The following is a 19,847-nucleotide window of genomic DNA, read 5'->3' as shown; positions in this document are numbered from 1 at the left end:
AAGAGCCGTTTGCTGAAGACTGCAGTCTTCATTGAACGGCTCTTTTCAGAGCCACCAAAACTTACAAAATCAGCAGATAGGCGAGATCTGCTAGTTTCTGTTGACAAGGGGCAGTCTTCAGCAAACGGCTCTTTTCAGAGTCATCAGTAGACAAGGGGCGGTCTACATGTCTCATTCTTAGAGAATGTCCTGAGGAAGTCAGAGCTACTCCTGACGAAAGCTTGACAGTTCTAAAACTTCTAAACTTGTCCGACGGCGAACCCGCTAAAAACCTACTAATTGGGTGAAAACCACGCTAAAAGAATGAATTTCAACACGTTCAAGGAGTTAAATGAAGGACAACACGTTTTTAGAGTTGTCCTGTATTTAATTCCTTGAAAGAGTTAAATGTTAAAAATGTTATAACATTAAAATGTCGGTTTATGCTGGGGCTGATGTTCATCTCCGTGGCCCGGCTCCGTGGTTCATCTAGTGTTTGGAGAATGAAAGCATAAACCCCCTCAATTTTCTTATTCATGTAAGTTACGCATAAGGATGACATTCAATACTACATTAACCTCAAGGCTGACATTGAGTGAATTTTAACACAGACCATACGTTATTTTGTTTATTTCAATGTTGACATGGCTGCTGATCACGAGTGTTGTAAAATTATGTGATGTGTGTGGTATATTTTGATATGCATCCATCATCCATAAATGGAATATCCATGGTTTGTGGTTTGAAATTTTATATCTAAATGTGTAAGGTGTGAACAAAGGGACGAAAATGGCGTCAGTTAAAGTGGCTGTGCGAGTGCGGCCCATCAACAAAAGGTGAGTAGTTTTTCCACATTCATTGACCAGTCATTGCATTGTGATTGTCGACATTGTCATTGACAATGCATGGATGAACCGATGACTATGATTATGAATATCATGAGCTGCAGTCAGTCTCGCATCTCAATGAGTCCAAACGTAACAAGGTAAATTGTTAATGCTCATCATGGTCAGGCATGTAGCCATGTACATATTGTAATTGCCTATAATTCCATTATTAAATGGCTTTATATTGCTCATTCATAAACCTCATTAATAAACGCGATGTGTGCGATCCAATTACATTTAGTTATTTGTGAAAACGCTTGAACGCAAATCGAGGTCATTAATATCTCACAATTGACCGCAAAATGCGTAATTGTTCCAATGTCGCTTTACAATTGACCGGCGTTTTGCGTGTTGTTGTGCGTCGAACAAACTTCTTGCTAGGCTGGCTGCCGTATTTGGATTGCGTGCTACCATATTTGCGCAGATTGTGATACGTACTTTTGTTATTTGGTCGTCATGTTTTAGCCTGATCTCTTTTGGAAAGGGAAGATGTAAAATCATCTATTTTATAAACTTTTGAGCAAAATTTTGTGTTATTTTGTAAGGTGAAGAGATTAGTGACGGTTATGAATGAGGTTATTAACTTTGCATCGGTAATATGTCGGGCATTGTGAAAAATCTAAACATTTTGCTTTGGACCTCGGAATATCACTCGGGGCTACGCCCCTCGGGATATTCCTCGGTCCCAAAGGCAAAATGTTTCAAGATTTTTTCACAATGCCTCCAAATAACCGATCGCGCAGTTATTAACCTCTAATCAATTTACTCATCACCTTTACTCTGTCTGGTCACGTCCATCCAGTTAGTACAAGCAAGGTCAGGAACTTATACGATGTCCTCATTCACAAACTGATACTATCTGTCCATCGTATAAGAGTGTTACCGTACGGCAGCGTGTTGAAGGAATATTACACAGTCAAGAATAGGCTCCATCATTTTTTTATTCGGATTCCTCCCAGGCTCCCAAAACATCTAAACATCAAAAGCGTTGCACGTATACTAACTTAAGACTGTCGTTTTTCACATAACGCAGACAAAGTAGGGCCAACTTGCCTAGAAATGGTCAAATTTTGGCAAGAAATATCTCTGTGTAATTCTATGTAAGTCCCATATCACATCGTTATCTGCGATCGTTTTTTTTTTCTTTCTGAAGTTTGGCTGGTACCCACCAGCGTCATGCACGTGACGTGACACAGCTACATGTAAAATAATCGACGGGAAATCGGGGATCATTAAAACGTCAACAAATTTCAAAACACAGAAATCAGTAAACTTATGGCGAGCGGTCACCTCGATGTCACCTGACCATAATCTCAACTAAATTTTGGTGACTGAGGGCAATAATCAGTGAATGTGGGATTGTCATCCTTGCATTATGTTTCGTTTTAAAACAGGATGTTTCGTCCAAAACCGTCGGACATCATCATCACTCTTCAGGTAACTGATTCGGGTCGATCGGTCATGACAAATGGGAGAGAGTCAAAAGTCCGTCGCTGTTCCAGTACAGGAGGACTACTTTCATCGAGAGCTGGCAAGTATGGGACCAGGCACTGATGAAAGGAATTGATCTCGCCATCTCTTACATGACCAATCGACCTCAATCAGTCACCTGATGATGTCTGATGGTTTGGTATAAAATGTTGTTAACGAAACGTAAGTTCCAGTATTAAGTTTAATTTCTGTACTTTTGTTTTACCAACTGAATGAATAATCTACACCAAGAAATCATTTGCAATCTTACATGTAGACATGCATGAGAAATTTCAGGTTTAGGCTTGTGTACTGAAAGAATCAATCCCCAGGTTAAAAACCTTAATTGATACTTTCTGTGATTGCACACAGCCTACAATACAAATGTATATCTAGGCTTAGAGAAAAAACGCAATTTTTTGGCCAAAAATGCGAGATGGCAACTTCAAAATGCGAGAAAAAAGCGAGATTTATGCCCAAAAATTAGCGAAAATCAGAAAAAGGTAAAAAAAATTGAGTGAGGGCAGTATTTCATTGACTCCATACCCCTGAGTGATACCAAAACAGAGCATGGAAATTGCCGACCGGACTATCAAAAATACACAAATTTTGTCCTCATAAATCAGCTTAATTAAAAGGTCAATATACTGCAAGGTTTGAGTAGTATAAAGAATATTACTTGTGTTGTTGCTTGAATGTGCCAGAAAATGGACCGTTTTTGTACATTCAGGCTGGAAAATCAGGTCAAACTTCAGCTTTTTTAGTTGCAATGGTTGTCGAATTCTGCAACCTTTCGCCACAGAAATAGATTTTCGTGGTAGAAATGAATCTTTTAAAAGCGAGAAAAGCACTAAAAAGCGAGATTCACGGCGAGAAAACCGAGATTGCGTTTTCTCTCTAAGCCTATGTATATCACATCTCATCCAAGACTCATCTTTCATCTTGAGGCCATGGTCTAGTGGCAAACTGTTGATCTATGAAGAGGTTGATGTCACAAGAGAGAGTAGCTGAGTAATTTCAAATGCCCAAAATAAATGTTTTATGTACTTTTATTTTTCAGGGAGATTAATATGGGATCAACATGTATTATTTCCATGGAAGGAAAGAAAACCAGTATTACTAATTTAAAGGTAAGAAGATACTACCATAGTATTAGGGTGGCCAATTTGAAATTTGAATTCTAGAATTGAGTTTCTTTTTCTGCCAGGATTGTTTCTTCTGCAAAATGATTTTAAAAAAACCTTTGAATTGCCTGAATCGGACAATCTGTTGCAAAGATACAGCCTTTTGAAGATTCACAAAATTGGCCATTTTTACCCCATTTTTAGGAAAAATCCTGATTTGTCATAAATTTGCATAAAATGAAGCAATAATCATGGGAGTAACAACTAAAGAAAGCATGAGATGTATTGTTATTTGTTTATTTAGTAGTATTTTATGTAAATATTAAAAACCCAGGGTTTGCTGTATTTTCTACTAATGTTACAAAATGGATGAAATCACAAAATATAAACATTTTGGAGGTACATTGTACTTTTAATAAATAAAATATGTGTGAATTTTACTGTTGAGGGCAATCTTATGTGCCAATTAAATTCAATTTAAATTCCTGTATTTTCTAAACTGCACTACCAAATTATCTGATTTTTGTACAGGATTTTGCTCTGAGGGTCCAGATTTTAAAAATCAATATAGCATAATTGTTACAAATCTTTGGGAAAATAGTTTTATTTGATGAATAATTAATTTTGTGCACAACTTTTGCGTGCGGGGGTGGGTGTGTGTGTGTGTGATAGTACAAAAAATGCAGCATGGACCTTTAAGGGGGTACTACACCCCTCGATAAATTTGTGTCTGTTTTTGCATTTTTCTCAAAAACTAATAACACAGTGGTAAAAAAAGTTACGTATGTTATAGGGGCAAGGAATCCAATTATTACACACAAATTTCATTGACCCAAGCCAAGCGGCTCGTTATTTATGATAAGAAATAAGGTACCGCTAAGATGTACCTCATTTCCGACCATATATACTGAACCGCTTGGCTTGAGTCACTGAAATGTCAGTGTAGTAATTTGGTTCCTTGCCCCAATAATATCTACCTTTTGTTACCAATGTGTTATTATTTTTGAGAAAAATGCAAAAAAATAGTCACAATTTACCACAGGGGTGTAGTACCCCTTATACTGAGAAAAATATTTTCTATCCACCTAGGTGTAGGTAGTCAGGTTTGCACAGAAGTTACTGGGAGACAAAATATATTAAAATGAATTGAAAATGAATTGAAAATGCCCTTAGTTTTCCAATTGCTGCAGATTTTGTTGCATTTCCCCCATATGTAGCATGGGTATACACAGGTGCATTGCATTGTGGTCGCCTTTGCCCTAGTATTGGAATAATTTATAATACTAGTAACACAACATTTCAAGTGTGACACATGTTTATCAACAGAAGTGTTCCCAAATTAAATATTTCTCATGTAATTTGGTCAGGATAAATGTATCTTCTCCTTCATGTGCTGTACCTCAATTTTTATTGAGTAAATTGTCTTCATTCTTAGGAATGTTTTTTGATCACAGAATTGTAGGCCCTTGCCATATTATGGTGCAGACCACCTCCCTCGTTTAGTGAATGTTGTTCTTTCTTTACATAATCGCTTCCTTGATTCTCCTTTCATACCACTTGCGTTCTCTGTCCAAAATCACAACATCTTTGTTGTCAAAGGTGTGATTTGTGCTATCCAAATGTGTGTACATGTTCATATGGCCTTGGGAACCAAATTTCTCTACATATGTAGGAGCCCAGATTTATGAATTCGTACAGCAAATAAGGAAAATTATAATGTATTTCTGAATTTCTGAATTTGTGCTTTACAATGGAAAGAATTGCTGCGAAATTATAGGCCGTAGGCCTATATGGTACTGGTGACTCAGGCTGTCACAGGATCTGTGCTCCAGGTGTCCTTGACTTTGTGCATTATAGACCATAATGCTTTGTGGTAGCTGGTATTTCATTCAACTTTATTGTAGTCACCTGAGTCAGTGAGGTGGTTGCATGTGGGATATCCATGTACAAACTGTGCCAAGAATCTCTACAACCATTTCCTCATATCATGTGATTCGGTATCACTCGTTCTCAATTTTAGTAGATGTGCACATGTACACAATACTTCCTAGAACTGTTTACTACTTATTGGGTCAGCTACAGAAATGTGCCGCACTCCCTTGCCACAACAGTTTGTTCTTTTAAACAAGAGTCTTGTTTAAACCAATCTGTTAGGTTGACGCATAATTAATAATAATAATAATAATATGTACAGTGTACACTTGTAAAGTGCGCAGATCCGCAACAAACAAACGTACAGAGCAAAAACAAATTATACCAGCAGGAAAAATGGAAACAAGGAACAAATGCAATCAACAAAAGAACAAGAACAACAATATACACATGAAGCAAAAAATAACATAACACATGCTTGGGACTAGATGGGAGCAGACTCAAGCAAATTGCTCAAGCCAATCACCCCATGTGCATTGTTTTTCTGAGGGAAAATTAAATGCTCAAAATGTTTATTTCTAGTAACTCAAGAACTGCAAGATCTATGTGATCAATTATTGGCTTTCTTGATTTATTTCTGATCATTACAGTGCACAAAATGTATTTTAGCTTGTGCAGGTTTTTAGTTAAATGGCTAGCACTGGATATATTTTATATGGGCCCTACCATCACACTCACTTATAAAAACCACAATTTCCTTTTCAAAATATTGAAAAGCAAATAATGTTTCAATTAATATGTTTCTGGTTTTGTGGAAATGGGTCAGGGACGGATTTAAGCAGTGGCCTGGTGGCCCGGGGCCAGTGAATTTTGCGTCGGGCCAGTAAACTTCTAACAATGCTGGCCCGGCGGGCCACTAGATTTTTGAGCCTGATATAAAACTTACGAGACAAGATATCAGTGATGGTCATATTTACAGTTGTCTGCTCTTCCTGTCACTTGAAAATTATATCTTTATTCAATGTTTTTTTTTTTTGTATAATATTTATATTCTTATTCTTGCGTTGCTAGCAAGTTGGAAATATACGGCCGCTTTTTACGATGACAGTAGGCCTATGTACTACTTAGCTCTTCCATGCGCTACATAATTATATCTGATGATGATAGCGATACCGCAAATACCGCCTAGTTTGAAACTTTCGGAACTAATAAAGGCAGGACTACTGACTGAACTTGTGTTAGTGACTACACTCTCTACATTGAGTACATTCAGTTCAAAACAAATTAAAATGTTAAGGTTTGCTTGACTTTAAGGGCTCGGACAGTGATGTTTCCACATATTTTTTGTGGGACCTGAGAGCACATCAGACATATCGAATTGCATTTTGAAAACGAGGAATATCAGATAATTTTGATTTTTTGATATTTGCGATATGATACACATTGTACGATGCCAAATGATTAAAAATTGATATAGATTTTCCCCCAAAAGCACCAACAAAAGTTGGTTTGGTTTTTTTGCAGTAGAACATATTGAAAAAGCCGGGCCAGTAAATTTATTGCAGGGCCACTAGATTTGCCATTTCACTGGCCAGGAGGGCCAGTAGAAAACTGAAACCTAAGTCTGTCCCTGAAATGGGTTATGCTAAAGTTTATCTAGGCCCACAAAAACCAACATGGAGAGATTTGTTGCTCTTAGTAGTAGCATATTTTTAGTATATATTTAGAATACCAGTACCTATATATTTAGTATACCTTATTTGGTGCTACATGTATTCGGATGTGGGTTGGCTTCTCACCACTTGTGCTCAAATTTGTAAAACTTGACAACCTTGTTGATGACAGGTTTTACCCTAAAGACACCCAGTACGTGTGCCAAGTATTAAAATGTGTTTAGGAGGTTAATTGAGAGTTGGCATAAAGTCAGTCATGCTGGGAATATTCCATGCCTTTTTTTTAACACGAAAAATCATACACTTTCTCTATGTACATTAGGGGTTATACATTACTGATGTGTGTGTGGGGGGGGGGGTAAATTTTCAAAATGGTCTGCTAAATATCGCTTTGCCCCCTTTTGATATACATGTACCAACAAATTTTTGCACCTTTTTATATACTGTGTCAATAAATCTAGGTCCCCCTTTGATGTGCCAACAAATCCAAAAGGCCAAAGGGGGGGCAAGCATTTTGGCAGGTCGAAGGGGGGGGCAACCGATTTTTGGCACAAATATTTTGGGCACCGTTTTATATATACCCTAAAAAGGTGTAGCAAAACATTAGGAACACGTTCAAATATGCAAAATTTCCTGCTCGCTGCGCTCGCATTATAAAGACAATTTAATGTTTTCAATTCACGTTCCCCAAAATCTTAGTGTGTGAAGGGGGGGGCAAAGGTTTTTTGGCACGTCAAAAGGGGGCAAAGATTTTTGGCACGGCCAAAGGGGGGGGGCAAGAGATTTTTGGCAGACCACTTTGATATACTTTCACCTCCCGGGGGTAAACATAATTATTGCACAGGCCCTTAGACATGCGAGAAAACCTTAAATGGTCTTAACCCTGATATGGTATAAAGTGCAGCGATCAGGAAATTGTGCATGTGTATTTGAAGGTTATTCTTCATGTACTGTGAATGTATAGCTACCTTTTTAGGGCATATTTATAATAAAAAAGGAACCTCAAAAATGCAAAAATCTTTGGCCCGCTTTTGTCTTGTCACAAATTTGTTGGCCCTTTTCAATTTCACAAAAATTTCATTCTGCCAAATCAAGCATTTCGATAAAGTCGCAAACATGTATTCATCAAAATACTGTGCTGTACAGTATCACAGAGATTGATACTCATGTCAGTCTGTGTACATGTATGTCATTAGCCTTTGTCCTGTTGATCTATAGATTGAAGTAATGTGATTATAACAATACCATATGAAGATCAATGCAGAAATCAGTTGACATCATTATGTAAAAGATACGCCTATGATAAAATACAAATGATGTGATTGACCCACTTTTGATCAAAATCAGAATTTATTAATTTTTAAAACTACTTTCTAGATAAAAACTATTTACAAAAACAAACAAAATTGTTTTGAAGGAAAATTACATTTAGGCTTAAAGTTTGTTGTAATATCTGCGTTCTTTGAAAAATGGCATCTTGACAATAATTTGTCAAACCCATGTACATGTATGTTTAGTTGTGCCAGGGCTACCTGACAGTGATATCATCAACCTAGTTTCATTTCCTTGTTAGTTTTATATGTACATTGTACATGTAGCCTAGCATAGGTAAGTTTGTTTTCACCATTTACAAGTTGAGTTGACAAGTTTATCTGTTATCATGTGCACATCCTCAGCACACTTCCTCTCACATAATTTGGTTACTGATTATACGTTGTAATATCCAGATTTTGAAACATGCATGTATGTAGGCTATACACCATCCCTGCACACCTCCCGTCACACACCCACACCTACATACTTAAAGGACACAAAGAAACCAACAAAAGTTTCCATTCAAATATTTGCTACTGGAATTTCCCTGGAAGGAGCTTCTTGAATTCCCAATTTTGCGCTACTGCACCATTGCATTAGACCCCGGGCATTAGACCATAGACTCTGAAGATACCTGCAGTCTGCTAAATGTTAACATGCATGCATGCTGTTTGAACCTTGCCAATTTCCCATAATATATGAAAGTACGTACATAGTAACAGAATTTCATAGGTACTGTCAGTCAGAGTCCTGGAAATTATACACAATTGCACATCCTATTTTGTTTTGAATAACATTCAAATTTCCAAGAATTTTGACATTTAAAATTTATGCTAAATTTATTTATCAACTTTGTACAGATGTTTGTATTTCCATTTTACCAACATTTTAAACAAAAGTCAGATCAATTTGTTTTTAAAACATAAACATTCAAAGAACTGCTACATTGTATATAGTCTGAAATTGTATTCTTAACTAAAAACAGTGTTTGTTTTTGTTTATTTCTGTTCTGTTTGATCTCAACAAGAGATGAAAATATTAAATTTAGTATTATTGTGGTTTTCATGCTACATTGTATGCAATCACTGCTGAAACTATAGTATTTTTTACCATTAATTAACTGTGTTTGTTTGTTTATTTGGTTGTTCATGAAGTGGATATGTTGTTTTCCCTTGTGAAAGTGTGATTTTGCCCTAGCCTTGTTTATTTACAAGTCAATTGTTATACATTGTTGCCATCATCTGTTGCCTATGACATCCGTATCACATGACATGCTAGGCATGTACCGCCTCCTGTGTAACATATGTTGAAACCTAACTCAACCTAATTGGACAAAATTTGCTTTGTGTTGAATACAATGGAAGCTTTTATACCATATGCAGGTTGACATGTTTTGTATAAAATTAGTAATATAACAATCAAGGGGATATCAGCTTCTTTGGACTTGTTTACTGCACTGATCCTGGAAAGACTATAAGGATTCAAATTAATGAATATTCTGCACTGAAATGGATTCTCGCTAAGATTCTCATTAGCTACAAAAGATGTACAAGATATTTTGTTGAAGTTCCCATTCTACTCATACTACAGTCTAACTTGTTGAATATTTGTAAACTTGTTTGTAACTAAGAATTTAATTTAATTCTCACACAAAAATAAATGAATTAGTGAATTGTGTACAGGCCAACTAAATCTGTCATCCTCACGGATGCCTAGAGTTTGGTAGTGACGTAGGTACGTATTTTGGTGTGCACAGTATTGAATCATGCGTACCAGCCCAATCCTGTAGAGCATTATACATGTACAAGGATGGTTTGTTGGCACGCATGTGGCGCAAGGGCTACCAAACTCAAGATGAAACAAACTATAGACTGGCTGTGTCTGGCTCGTTGATAGGATTTAGTGGCCATTTTGTAAAAACAAAATTATGTCTGATCACAAAAATGTTTTTTTAATAAACAAATTTACATACATAGAAGCTCTTTGAATAAGTTCATCAGGACTGATATAATTAAATTAACTACCACTGATTATGTTGTGCAAGTTCAGAATTTTACTCACATTTTTAGATGTTTTATCTTCCGTGCGGAAGATTTCATCAGTATTGTGCCGATACAGCTGCTGCACCACATAGAACTAGAAGCTGATGCCACATGGAAACCAACCAAAAATGTGATATTTTAATTTCATGAAATATCATCACATAAAATTCATAAATGACAACAGATGCAGGCTGGTACCGGTACATAATATTTGGCAGAAACAACCAATTATTATATGGTCATGTGTACAGAGTACATTCCAGAGTACCCCCCCCCCCTTTGTGCCAATCATGTGGAAGTCCATTTTGAAAGAGTTGTCCATCTAATAAAAATAATAAATTGAACACTGTTCAATAATTTTTTTCAGCTTCTTGTATTTATTATGTGGGGTCATAAAACTGTACAAGCAGTTAGTATACTAACATGATATGGCCCAGATGGTAAAATATTATGAAACTAGGCGGTCACCCATATAATTGGTGGTTCTCGGCTGGTGGTGACTGTACCCACCAAGTTTCATGCCCATACGACAGTTTTTAGTAATTCGACCTCAGATGACCCCTGGGTGACCTCAGATGACCCCAAAATGACCTTCCAAAATGTTGGCTCTAAATGTTGACTGTACCTACCAAGTTTCATGCCCATATGGCAGTTTTTACTAATTTGACCTCAGATGACCCGTGTGTGACCTTGGATGACCCCAAAATGTTGACTGTACCTATCAAGTTTCATGCCCACAGATAATTTTATCTCAGATGACCCCTGGGAGGGGGCCCTGGGATGACTCCAATTGTTTGCCCTTTTTAGGGGCTTCTCACACAATAACTCCCATTGTTTGCCCTTTGTTTAGGCTTCTCACCTAATGACTCACATTGTTTGCCCTTTTTAGGGGCTTCTCACCCAATGACTCAAATTGTTTGCCCTTTTTAGGGGCTTCTCACCCAGTGACTGCCATTGTTTGCCCTTTTTAAGGGCTTCTCACCCAATGACCCCCCATTGTTTGCCCTTTTTAGGGCTTGTCATTCAATGACCCCCTTGCATGGCTCGAAAAAGTGGGAAATTTGGGAAGCTCATTCCCAGGAAATGTTAGTGTTTGGAGGGAAAAACATGCTATAAATTGTGGGGAAATTGAGCTTGCTTCCCGGGAAATTAACATTTTTTCGAGCCCTTCCCCCTTGTTTGGCATCAAATCTCTCACTGAAAGACCCCTATTTTGAACTGCTGTCCACACATCCCTGTCACTGTAAAAGTCGTCGAGCGCTCCCTAGCTAATGTTATCTCCTCAATTTATATCATAATATGATAAATGTGATTATTCTCCATTGCTTAAAATGTTTGTTTTTTATTTGCCTCTTCAGATTCCTGCCACCGCTCAGAATAACTTGGCAATCCACTCACCTGGAGAGAATATTGGACGTGAGAGAGTGAAGACTTTTAGTTATGACTATTCCTATTGGTCAGTCAATGCAACGGACAGAAACTTTGCTTCACAAGACAAGGTATGCAAAAATTTGGCAAATGAAATTTATGGAAACCACTAATGAAAGTAGTTAATAGAGATCATTATACATATGTACTTATAATTAGATTCCCTAAAATCAACAAATTTCATTCACAATTTCCTGAAATTTGAAAATCGTGAACAATTCTGTACCACAGCATATAATACAGTACCTGAATTCCGAAGGTGCTATTGGCCATTGTGACACACATACTTCTTTTGCAATAATATTCAAATTTCTTGAGGTATTTGTCTAATTTTTACATCATCATGATCATACAGTTTTACATCAAAACTACTGCACATTTGAAAATGATATGCAGCAGATAGAACAACATACAAGCTCTAAAATATTGGCAATCTGTGTAGATTCCAAAGTAAATCAAAATTATTTGTAGGTTTTATGGGGCATGCTATGTTTTACACCTTCTTTCTGCGCTCAAAATTGTTAAAATCTGCTGTAGTTAACTTCTAACAGTAACAGGGATAGAGATGTTATCTTTCATACATAGAACAGGAATTGCAGGATGTTTAATGGGTCATGTGCCATTAAGTTTGAATTGTTAGGAACACTTATACAAAGTGCATTGGCACTGCTTGGATAAATATCAGTTGAAGTTAAATACAGGTTTGTGAATCAATGCTCAAGTTTGTTTTCATAGGCTTTGTTAACAGAGTTCATAATCAAAGTGACTGGTGCAAAGTTGAATAAAATGCATCAAGTTTGTTTTGTCCATATATGTGTGTATGTATTTATAGCACTGGTTCAGTAGTGGATATAACCAGGGATAACAAACCATCCCTGGCAATAATCAATAATTGCCCTCGGCCTCCAGTCACCACTTGCCCTGATGCTTCGCAGCTATAAGCACAGATTTTAGAGCATTGTGATCAGAGACCTGAGCCAGTTCTAATATGTATGCATGTGGTGTGCAGTGGCGTGTCCAGGGGGGACTTCGGGTGCTGAAGCCCCCCGCACTTAAAAATTATGCAAAATCAGCCGGTTTTGGCGATTTAACCCCCCCCCCCCCCGGCATGAATCTGAAAGCCCCTCTGAGCCCCCACAGGAAAGATCCTGGACATGCCGGTGGGTGTGTATGTGGTGTGTGTGGTTTTGTAAACACCATCAATTGGGGACACACAGGAGAAGTTGCTGTGTATAACAGGACATCCACGCTTGCTTGACGGCTCAGCTAAACAATGTTGATAAATCAGTCTGTGCTGTAATGTGTCTTTGTTGTCTGCATTTGCTGATGGTTTAGTATGGGTGTGGGGGTGGGGGGTGTGTGTGTTTATTAGTAAACACACCCCAACAAGGGCTATTGCATTGCAAATGGCGTATAGAAGCGTAATGTGTGTTGTTTGCCTTATACGGGCAGATCTACTTGTATGGATTGTAAAACTTCCAAATGAGTCCACAGTCTGGTGCTCTTGAGTTTCAGGTGTAAAAAGGTCATTTTTAGATATAGGTCCAAGTTTTATGTCCTTTGTTTGAAAATCCAATGGCCTTTTACCTGTCTTTACAAGGTGTGTGTGCATTCATGATGCACAAGTCTGAAATGAGTCTGCAGGACATTTTCAACAATGTGACTCAGTTCTTGGCCTCATGTTCTTGGCTACCTGTCTATGTCTTGAAGGTCTATTATGTGAATTACCCAATGTGGAAGGTCTCTGATGTGAGTTACCCCATGTGGAATGTGTTGGTTTACCTAATGAATGGTTGGTTAAACATTTAAATACTAGAAGTTCATTGTCAAGTTCTTTTGAGGAAACCTCTGACAAAGCAGGCTTGGCAGCACTTGTTTGCTTGTGGTTTCCAACCATCACAGATCAACCGGTGTTTTGTTGTAATTATTGACATGCGGTTCATTAAACCCTGGAATTAATTACACTTATCAAATGTAAACTTTAGAGTATTGACTATTGACCCAGTAATCTAGGCTTCATATCAATCTAAACCATATATTTATGCCCAAGGCTTCATTTAGAGAGCATAGGCTGTACTTCCTAGCTTATAATTTTCTTATATTTTGGTGGGAACCTTGTTTAAGTTGGACCATGAAGCTAGTGGTTGGACTTCAATGACCATGATGCTTGAAGAGAGTGTCATCTTCTACTGAGATAGCTCAATAGAGTGGTGAAAAGAACTGATTTTAAAAGAAAAATGTAGTTTTTCTGATCATGGTCAACTTGTTTAAAACCACTCTAAGGCAATTTTTTGTAACTTGAGTCCAAAGAGATAAATTAAATTATCTTGTAGGCCTAAATTGTTTTTGTTTTGTTTTTTTTTGCAAAAAATGTGCTGTTTTCTGGGGTATTATTGCTGGTAGGGTTATAAACTTCTATGGAATGTCAATCAAAAATGTGATCACAAATATGCCATAGTGGATAGTAGTTTAAAAGAAGAATGAAAAACAACAAAAACGCATGTTCTCCTTTTGTGCCTTCCACATGTGATGACTTGTGTTTGATTGATTACCTTTCAATTGTAATGCATTATTAGGATTGATCACCTTTGCAACTGTTCAACCATAGACAACCATGGAAGTAGACAACCCTGTTCAATTTGATAGCTTTCATATCAGTAGTGGCAAGATTACGAAATAAAATATTTGAAACTACTGAATTCTGTTGTGTAGATTTTATTGTGTAGTTTAATCTTGCAGACAATTTCAACAGGGTTTCAAGTTTATCTGACACGCAACATAATACAGCCAGGTATGTAGCCAGGGGTTTGCACTTTTCAGGGAAAATGTTAACACGCACCATACCCATGAAGGTCCATAGTACAAGAAAAATTAACAAAGGTACCACTTTTCCATGTCAAACTTCTCAAAATAGCACTAAAATGTCCAAAGAGGGGCTAAGAGGGGTTTAGACCACTTTTTAGATGTGAAGTTTTTTTTGTTTGGGGTGGGAATCTACACTTTGCAAATTCCACACCCATTTCCCCAAATCCTGGCTACACTCCTCAATAGAGTATTGGGGATGAATAGCAATGCTGAGTGACATCATACAATCTTGTTGAATAGCAGAAGGGGTGAATCAGATAGTGAAGTAGCAGTTTTTGACATAGAAGTTACTGACCATGCATCTGAATAAGTGCTGACAATGATGAAGTTTTGTAAAGAGTTGATTATTTGAACAGACATTTAGAGTCTTGTCATTTCCTGTGGACAAAATAGTTTATGTACAAGATCAGAATGATTAAAATTTTATTAGTCGATAGGCTGAAAGAACATGGCAACATTGGGGACTTTTTTCTTTTAAAGTGTAAATGTAAAATAATATCCTAGGTGTATTGTACACAAAAAATGTATTTGACCTAGTAATTAGCAGTCATTTCGAGCAGTCATTTTTGGGATGCATAAAAAGAAAATGGGCACATAGACATGCAGTTGTTAAAATTTCATAGGGAGTGCTTATTGAAGTTATTCTAAGGGGATGGACCATGCAATTATATGTAGGTCATATGTATTGTACATTGATATTGCAAAGAATATTATTTTAGATAACTAAAGGTTGTTTTTTTAATTATAATTTGTGTTCTATTTAGTGTTCTATGAGAGACAGATTGATTTTAATATAATATTATTTGATACTCAGTCCAAGGCATTTATTTTCATTTTAGTGTTTAACTTGGTACCATACTAAGTAGAGCTATATGAATTTTATACATTTTTATTAAGAAATGGAAGCATAAGAAGTGCTCTAAATTACAATTTAGCATGTTCTGTATTATTTTGATTTGATAGTCAAATATGGGAATGTAGCAATACATGCATTAATTGAAATAATAATTAAGTGAAAACAAATAAGTTTTCAGAATCTGTTGTTGTTTTATCCTCATGTGACAAGCCATTTTTAGTTTCAGAATTATTGTAACCTTGTTATTTAGTGGTTGGATCACAAACATATTATGCTACAACTGCATGTACCAGCAACTAGACACACATGTGATTAATATATAGGTCAACATCAGGCGTCTGTATGCTTTCAAAACTTAAAATTTTCACAGAGAATCATGTTTTCTTAGTTGAAACAATATCTAAAACATTGCTTTTCAAATTAAAAATCCATGTTGCAAAAACTGGTTTAAGGAATTGCAAGCTTTTGAAAACCCAACTCAGCTCAGTCGAAGACCAAATTTATCTGAAATCAAGTTTATGAAATCAATAAAACAGGTACATCAAATGTTAAATGCCGAGTTGTTTGAGAACTTTTATGCTTTATTGACTGACAACCAGGAAAATACAATTTTCCCTACACTTTTAAATCCCGAAACAACAACAAAACAAACTGATTTTCAAATCAAGGAACCTGGTTTTATTTCAAGTTTGAAAAGCCATGTTTTTAAACAGGTTTTCAATTAATTTTTTTTTCTCTTTTTAATGTACATAAATAACTTACCATTTACCTCACTCCAGTGTTACATCATCTGAGAAGTGACATAATTTTGCATAATTATTTTGTATTTCTTGTGTTTGTTCTGTGCATCAAGGTATTCCGAGATCTTGGACAAGATGTATTAAAGTCAGCATTTGAGGGCTACAATGCGTGTATATTTGCTTATGGCCAAACAGGATCAGGGAAGTCCTATACAATGATGGGACAATCAGTAAGTATTATCTAACTAATGTGCTATCTACTGGTGTTGTCTCATCTGTTATTCAGAATGGAAACTTATTTTCAATTATATGGATTCATATTCTCTGCATCATAAGCTTTATAATATGATATATAACTTATCTTCAAAAGTCAAAATTTCAGTGAAGAATTCTTTTGTTTTCTGTCTATTGTCTTTTGACATGTACAATGAACCATATCCCCTTTTCTTCCCTGGCGACTTTTTTCATTTTGTGAGAACAGATCTCATTATATACTTCAGAAAAAATATGAAAAATTTGGACTGTTGAATTGAATACACACTGTATTCAGCACATTGATTATGTATCTAAAAATATTTCCAAATGTTGTGGTATTATTTATTGTGTCAAATGTTATTTACCTAGGATGTACTTAAATTGCTAGCAGAAGCTTTCATAATGGCTCATTTTGATTATTGTAGTCCTGTTTCATCAAATTGCAATGGTGAACTAAGATCAAAAATGCAAAATGTTCAAAACCGGCTTGCAATTATTCTATTGTCATCAGCTGATTAGAACTCCAAGTAACGATATGATGAACACATTGCATTGGTACAGTGTAAACTTCAAGAGCGTTGGATTAATCAACTTATCATTATAGTGTTTAAATGTTTCAAAGGTAATGCATCAAATTTTCCTCAAAGTTCTCAATTAATTTTACAAACTCAATTCACTCATATCCAACTAGACATGAGCTTTTGAATACACTTGTTGTTCATCTGCAATTACTTACAATAAACTGCAACAAAACGTTTGCATAAACTTTGATCTTTTAGCTATAACCTATTCAAAAACATTCTTTCAAAATTATCCATTCAAATGTAAATGGTAAATGCATGAATCTTTTTGTGTTTTAATACTTTCAGAGTATTAGCTACCCACATTAGCTATTTCTTTTCTCTATTATAAACATATTATATGTAAAAAGTATAACTAATAGTTTGAGAGTGCTTGATAGCCAGATGGGTAGAGCCGTAATACAAAATAATATATACACCCAGTGTCACAACAGTGCACAGCATGAAACACCGTCTTTTCTGTATTATGTATTTAGATATTTGTATGTTTTCATGGTTTTTCAAATAGTTTGTTGTACAAATGTTAATGTACCTATATTTCTGTATATCAGGGCCTTCTACAATGTAGACACTGAATGTTGTAACCCTGTATAAAGAAAGTCGTAATAAATATGTACTTGTGTAATGTGTATGTAAATATGGTGGGAGTTTTTTTGTATTTTTTTTTAAAGTTGAATAAGTTCAGTAACTATACACACCTTTTTGTTTGTACAAGAGCAAGAACACCTTTTGAACACCTTGAATTTTATCAATGTGTGAACTGTATGTGAGTATTGGATCCAGTGTGTGCCTCATACATGTACTACCTTACTTAAGTTCAGTATACTTATTGTATGACACTATAACATTCAGGAGTTTTACCTTTTGAAAAGCAGTTCTACTAGAGGTATTGTTTGGTGAACAATGCTACATACAGTTGTAGTGTGCAGTTCTTGTACATGTATGTGTATTTGAAGTTTGGACTGATTCAGTATTGAAACGTCCAGGTACTGATAAAGCTATAAACAGAATAATTATGTATACAAGATGTATCAAAATGATTAGTCTTCTTTTTAAATCCATTTTTTTTTTATTGACTCCGCACCCCGATTCCTCCCTTACCCCTAGCTACACCAATGCTGAAGATGGGGGTTATAATCTGGACTGTCAAGTTGAGTCCACTAGAATAGAAGATGCTATGATGATGGATTTCATGTAAAAAAAAACCAAATTGTAACAATAAACAAACAAACAAACAATAAATGGCAGGCTTTATTAAAGAATTTAAAGAATGTAGGACTTTGGGGTCATGGTTAAGAGAACAATACTAGATTCCTTTCTTTGTTTGTTTTTAGTGTTTTACAGTGTGACAGTTTGGTGACATCTTACAAATATGGTGTTTTGTTGTGTTTTTTTGGAGGGGAGGCTAAATAAAGGCACTGTACATATGCTATAGATAGTCACTCATTTCACATGATTCACATGTTCACCCACGTTGAGAAGACAGATAGATATCTTGTCATGGCCTCTAATCTTCAGCAAGTCTGTTACAGTTTGAACAATAAAATGTTTGGTGCAGATTATAATGTAATTAACTGTAAAACACAATCAATGTCCAGACACTCATGTTTGTCCTAATGGTAAATAAACACCACCAATGGAAGATATGGGTATGTTAGTGCAAGGTACACAATGTGCCTTGTACCAAACAAACTATAGACAAATTTTGTGTGTGTCTCAGTACATTTGTGTACTACATCATGTGCCATTACATGTGCTTCATGAATCAAGATCAGAAACCAAACCTTGAAATAAGCAGGCGCTGGGAGCAAAATTGCTCCTGGTCTTTGTAAAATTCACATGAACCAGGAGCAATTTCCTAAAACAAACAGTTTTGCACTTGATGCAGTAGTGCTGGATTTACTATTGGAAAATTGCTCCTCAGAAATTTCTCCTGGTTCTTGTAAAATCTCAGTGAACCAGGAGCAATGTTCAAAACAAATTGCTGCTGGTTCTAGTCAGCATATTTCAAGGCTTGTCTGAAACTTTATTTTCATAAAATGAAAAAATAACACTTTCATAGTTTTAACAGTTTCTGTTTTGTTTTTGTCTGCATGGCGCTGCACTGCGCCAACTACCTCTGGTTCCTAGAGGTTGGATACAGGTATCAGAACCATGGAGGACCCCCTTCTCTTTTCAAATAGCTCTGACACTTAAAGCATATTATAACATTTCTGTAAAAATAGATTAGTATTTATTTTCCATAAACTGTTAGCTTTTACTGTCAGATATGTCCCCTTTAATTTTGAGCCGAACAAGTGAGGTAAAGCATAGAAAATTGGAATTTACTAGTAGTGCCCATGCATGTTACTCCTGCGGTTGTAATACGGTACGATCCTCGGGGTGTGTGTGTATGTGTATCCCGCACACCGTGTACGTACTGTGCATATGTGTTCGACTAATATTTCCATCGTAATAATAAAGCGTCGGTTCCATCGTTTTATTCAAAATCTCGGATTTTGACAAAACTAAGCACCTAAAGTCTTGATTTTTGCAGAGTATCTTTATTGACTAAAGTACATTACAATCGTGTAAAACCAGAATTAAAAAAAAAATGTTGAGGCGTTCTCCTCAGCAAATGTTATAATATGGCTTTAATGTGTACGGGCTTAATAATAAACTAGAGCGGTTCTCGGGTTGCGCGGTTTTCGGCATTCGCGGTTCGTGTGTAAGGTTCTTGGTTCTTGGGTGATGGTAGTGGGTGAAACGTTGCGTGGTTGTG

The 19,847-nt window shown here is 36.2% G+C and overlaps 1 protein-coding gene across 6 annotated transcripts in view; it reads left to right on the top strand.

Moving 5' to 3' along the window:
* Window positions 1-628: 628 nt before the first annotated feature.
* LOC140152534 (kinesin-like protein KIF16B) overlaps window positions 629-19,847 on the top strand; it is a 78,241-nt gene continuing 59,022 nt past the window's right edge. For all 6 annotated transcript variants that reach the window (XM_072174904.1, XM_072174902.1, XM_072174905.1 and 3 more), the window contains exons 1-4: window positions 629-815; window positions 3,397-3,466; window positions 11,720-11,860; window positions 16,364-16,480. In XM_072174904.1, the coding sequence (XP_072031005.1) occupies window positions 769-815; window positions 3,397-3,466; window positions 11,720-11,860; window positions 16,364-16,480 (375 nt within the window). In that variant the 5' untranslated portion in view covers window positions 629-768. The remainder of the gene's footprint in view (window positions 816-3,396; window positions 3,467-11,719; window positions 11,861-16,363; window positions 16,481-19,847) is intronic.

The sequence above is a fragment of the Amphiura filiformis genome, chromosome 5, assembly GCF_039555335.1.
Source record: "Amphiura filiformis chromosome 5, Afil_fr2py, whole genome shotgun sequence".
NCBI lineage: Eukaryota > Metazoa > Echinodermata > Ophiuroidea > Amphilepidida > Amphiuridae > Amphiura > Amphiura filiformis.
This window is presented reverse-complemented; position numbering and strand designations above follow the sequence as displayed.